Source organism: Thamnophis sirtalis, unplaced genomic scaffold, assembly GCF_051295495.1.
Source record: "Thamnophis sirtalis isolate CommonGarterSnake01/CBP01778 unplaced genomic scaffold, rThaSir2_p1.2 scaffold_5, whole genome shotgun sequence".
In the NCBI taxonomy this organism is placed as follows: domain Eukaryota; kingdom Metazoa; phylum Chordata; class Lepidosauria; order Squamata; family Natricidae; genus Thamnophis; species Thamnophis sirtalis.
The window spans coordinates 44,076,065-44,079,855 of record NW_028261385.1 but is presented as its reverse complement, the minus strand read 5'-3'; the positions used below and the strand labels follow the sequence as shown (position 1 = coordinate 44,079,855).

Sequence of the window (3,791 nt, the reverse complement as noted above, 5' to 3'; positions counted from 1 at the left end):
CCCTCTGACGTCAGGGAAAAGGGAGAGGAGGTTGAAAAATAAAGAAAGAAATAAGAACTCGGCGCGCCTGCGCGGTTTTTTTTTTTTGAGAATTTTGAGGAAACGATTCTCGGTGGCTGCTGGTACTAGTAGTTGTGCCTGGCCGCTGCGACAGCCGGTGAGTGAGCCTGTTGTGCGGCCCCGGGCGAGGCTCTTTCTTGAGCCCTCGAGCGCGCTTCTTCTGCCCTCGGTGCCTGGTTTTCGTCTTCTTTGCAAAAGGAAACGCGATGAATCTGGCGCTTAAACCGATTTGCGATTTCGTTGCGGGAAAAGCGAAACGATCGGGCTCGCAGGGCGGTTCCGAACGCCGCGTCCCACCTCCTCCTCCATGTGTCCGCGGCTCCCTTTTGCTACGTGGCCTTTGGCCTGGTCGGTTCTTAGGGGGGTTCCAGTCAAGGCATCTTTTGCACCGGTGCCATGTCGCACCCCAAACATTTGGTGCAGCGTCGTTTCCCGTTTATAATTCCCTTGGCTTTCCCCATCATTTTCCTTTCCTAAAAAGTCTACTGAGAAAGAACTTCATAAAGTATTTAATTGATAAAGACATTTATTGTGCAGCTGACCTACCTATTTTATTGCCTATTGCAAGCAAAGCAGGACATTCCTGCAATAAAAACTTTGTCTGGAAGATCCCCGAAGAAGCATGCTGAATCCTCATTCTTGGTTATAAACTTTACGTGTAGCGTACATGTCATCACATTTGCCGTGTACTTTTCAACCCGTTGCCTTATATTTCCTGCTGTAGTTGTTTTCCTGATAATTATTTAAGGCATACTGGAGCCAAGAGACATTTGTTTTGCTGTATATGTAATTGTGAAGGACGTTATGGGCATTTTTAAGTATAGCTATTGATGACAGCGATGATCTTAGTATATGTGATTATATAGCTATGCTAGCAAGTGTTGTGAAACAGAATTATATATTCAGACAATAGCATTTTAAATGTTTGCCCACACAAGATTCAAAGAAATTCCTAATTCCCTTCATATCTCCTTCACCATGTTTGTAATTATGCTGCTTTACATTATAGGTTGCTTTTAACAAATAGTATAAAATATTTATATATTTTATACTATTTATATTTTATATTTATAAATATATAGTGTCACAACCCCTGGTAAGCCCCAATTATGGGAGGAAGCTAACAGCTTCCATTATCTGTCAATCGGCTCGTCACAAGAGTCCATCACGACAGAAACCCAATATTTTTACAGTTGCCTTTGTTACACATTTTGTGTTATATTTGTGCTATACACACACACACACACACACATATATATATATATATATATATATTTAGTGTGTGTATATGTGTATATATATGTGTGTGTGTGTGTGTATATATATATATATATATATATATATATATATATATATATATATATATATATATATATATATATATATATATATGTTTTTATTTGTGCTGATAAATAAATAAAGGGAGACTAGTATAGATCTATTTCAAGCTATTTAGCTCTCATCAGCTAGCCACACCCTTACTGGGATTCGAACCTGTGCTGTATTGCATCTTAGGCAAACGTCTTAGCCATCAAGCCACAGGTCTCCTCCTTATCAGCTGAAGCCAGGGAAGAAGGTATATATTAGTGTCACAACCCCTGGTAAGCCCCAATTATGGGAGGAAGCTAACTGCTTCCAACATCTGTCAATCGGCTCGTCACAAGAGTCCATCATGACAGAAACCCAATATTTTTACTGTTGCCTTTTGTTATATTTGTGTTTTTTATTTGTGCTGATAAGTTGCATTCCACAACTTCTGTAACATGAGGGGTGAACAGGAACGCATAGGTATCCAAAGTGGAGAAACATGACAGAAGTACATATGACACAATGCAAACCCTGGGATTTACCTACTGTAGTTACATCTGACATTAAGATGCAAATACAAAAGGCTAGGGCTTGTGTTATTGCAACAAAGGTTTCATTATTTTTAACACCACAATTATTTTGGATTGTGTGTCCTGTATATGCTGTCTAGTTGAATTCTCTTATATATGCAACTGTATGTCTTTGTTAAACATATTTCTTTTAACAGACATAACTACATTATTTTACAAATATATATCAACTGTCTTCATATGTATCAGTAACTTTCTTTCATTGATATTACCTGTAGCCATGTCAAACAAGGAAGTGAAAGCAGCATTGAAAAGTGCCAGAGATGCAATAAGAAATAAGGAGTATAAAGAAGCACTGAAACATTGCAAGGTAATAGTCAAACGTCATAAGTTGTCTGCATTAAAATGTTAATGTTCATAGTACTGTAACCATCTTTAATGCCATCTCAGGGGGGTATCTTCACTTGCATGGTTGTTCCTCTTTCTCTTTGCTGTGTATTCTTTTATACTATTTTCTGCAGCAGTACCTTTCTTATCCTATTTGTTTTCCTTTTATAATTATATAAAACTTCCTGGTTCATCCTATTAAGCCAGAGTTTTATTTAACCTACTTTGGTGAATTAGGCACAATCATTTTACAGCCTGCTGTGGTTGGGTTCATATAACATACTAAGCCACAAGGAAGCATTTATCATTTCAGTATTGTTTAGCATCATTTGTGAATCCAACCACCGAGCCAGGTTGTTAGTTTGTTTAGTAATGTCTTCAGAGACTGGCACTGGCAGGCTGTTTTTCCACCAGCACTTTTATAAATAATGAAAATGCTGGAAATTTACATTATTCCTTGCTATCAAGATTTTTGCACAATTTTAGATGTTATATAAATCAATCTGAATTTTTGAGTAAAAAATTCCCATCTTTAAGATAATAAATATGAATAAGACTTTTAAGCTCTTAAATCATTTAATAAACATTTATCTGAATTGCAAAAAGAATAGTTTGATATTTTCATTTGAATTTATGTTTAATAGGCAGTATTGAAACAAGAAAAAAATAATTATAATGCTTGGGTATTCATTGGCTTGGCGGCGGCTGAATTAGAACAACCTGAACAAGCCCAAGGTGCATATAAGAAGGCTGCTGAACTTGATCCGGGCCAGTTGCTGGCATGGCAGGTATATATGACATTAATCCCATTTTCCATACAAACATGTTTATATCAATGTAAGCATATCTGTTTATAAGAAGAAGTTGTAGATCTTCAGAAAATACAATAATATGTTAGACTCAAAGGTAAGAAGCCTTATGTTGGATTCTTCCTGATTGAATGTCACAAAATAGAATCCCCTCCTCTTCCCCCCCCCCTTGGTTAGTAGCTCATTTGCACATATGCAATATAATGTTTATTATTTAAGATGCTTTGTATGCCTTAGCACTATAGATTCTTCATTTTCAGCCCCCAGAATGGGTAGCAGAGCCTCGAAACAAAAAGCTTTGTCCAGTGGAACACTCTGGGTTTTGGGTCAATGACAGTTTTTCATTCCTGTTGCAAATCAAATAGTTAATGTTACATGAGAAACAGTTGGCAGTACCTTAAAAGATTATACGGGTGATCCTCAGTTTACAACCATTCATTCAGTGACAGTTCATAATTATGGCACTGAAAAAAAATGGATGTACAACCAGTCATCAAAGTTTCCACTTGGGAATTACTGATGTCACATAATCATGATTGGGGCACTTGAGTTTCTGGCTCCTAATTACAATGTCATAAGGAGCCAGAGTCACTTGATCACCATTTGTGACTTTCCCTGCTGGCTTCCCACAAGCAAAATCAATGCTTAATCAAAGGCATCACAAGTTGCTCCGGTAAGTCATTCCTGCTTTCCTTCT

At 37.4% G+C, this 3,791-nt stretch overlaps 1 protein-coding gene across 3 annotated transcripts in view; it reads left to right on the top strand.

The window, feature by feature from the left end:
* Positions 1 to 82: 82 nt before the first annotated feature.
* Positions 83 to 3,791, top strand: part of SKIC3 (SKI3 subunit of superkiller complex) — a 59,191-nt gene continuing 55,482 nt past the window's right edge. For all 3 annotated transcript variants that reach the window (XM_087715723.1, XM_087715724.1, XM_087715722.1), the window contains exons 1-3: positions 83 to 157; positions 2,177 to 2,268; positions 2,930 to 3,073. In XM_087715723.1, the coding sequence (XP_087571849.1) occupies positions 2,179 to 2,268; positions 2,930 to 3,073 (234 nt within the window). In that variant the 5' untranslated portion in view covers positions 83 to 157; positions 2,177 to 2,178. The remainder of the gene's footprint in view (positions 158 to 2,176; positions 2,269 to 2,929; positions 3,074 to 3,791) is intronic.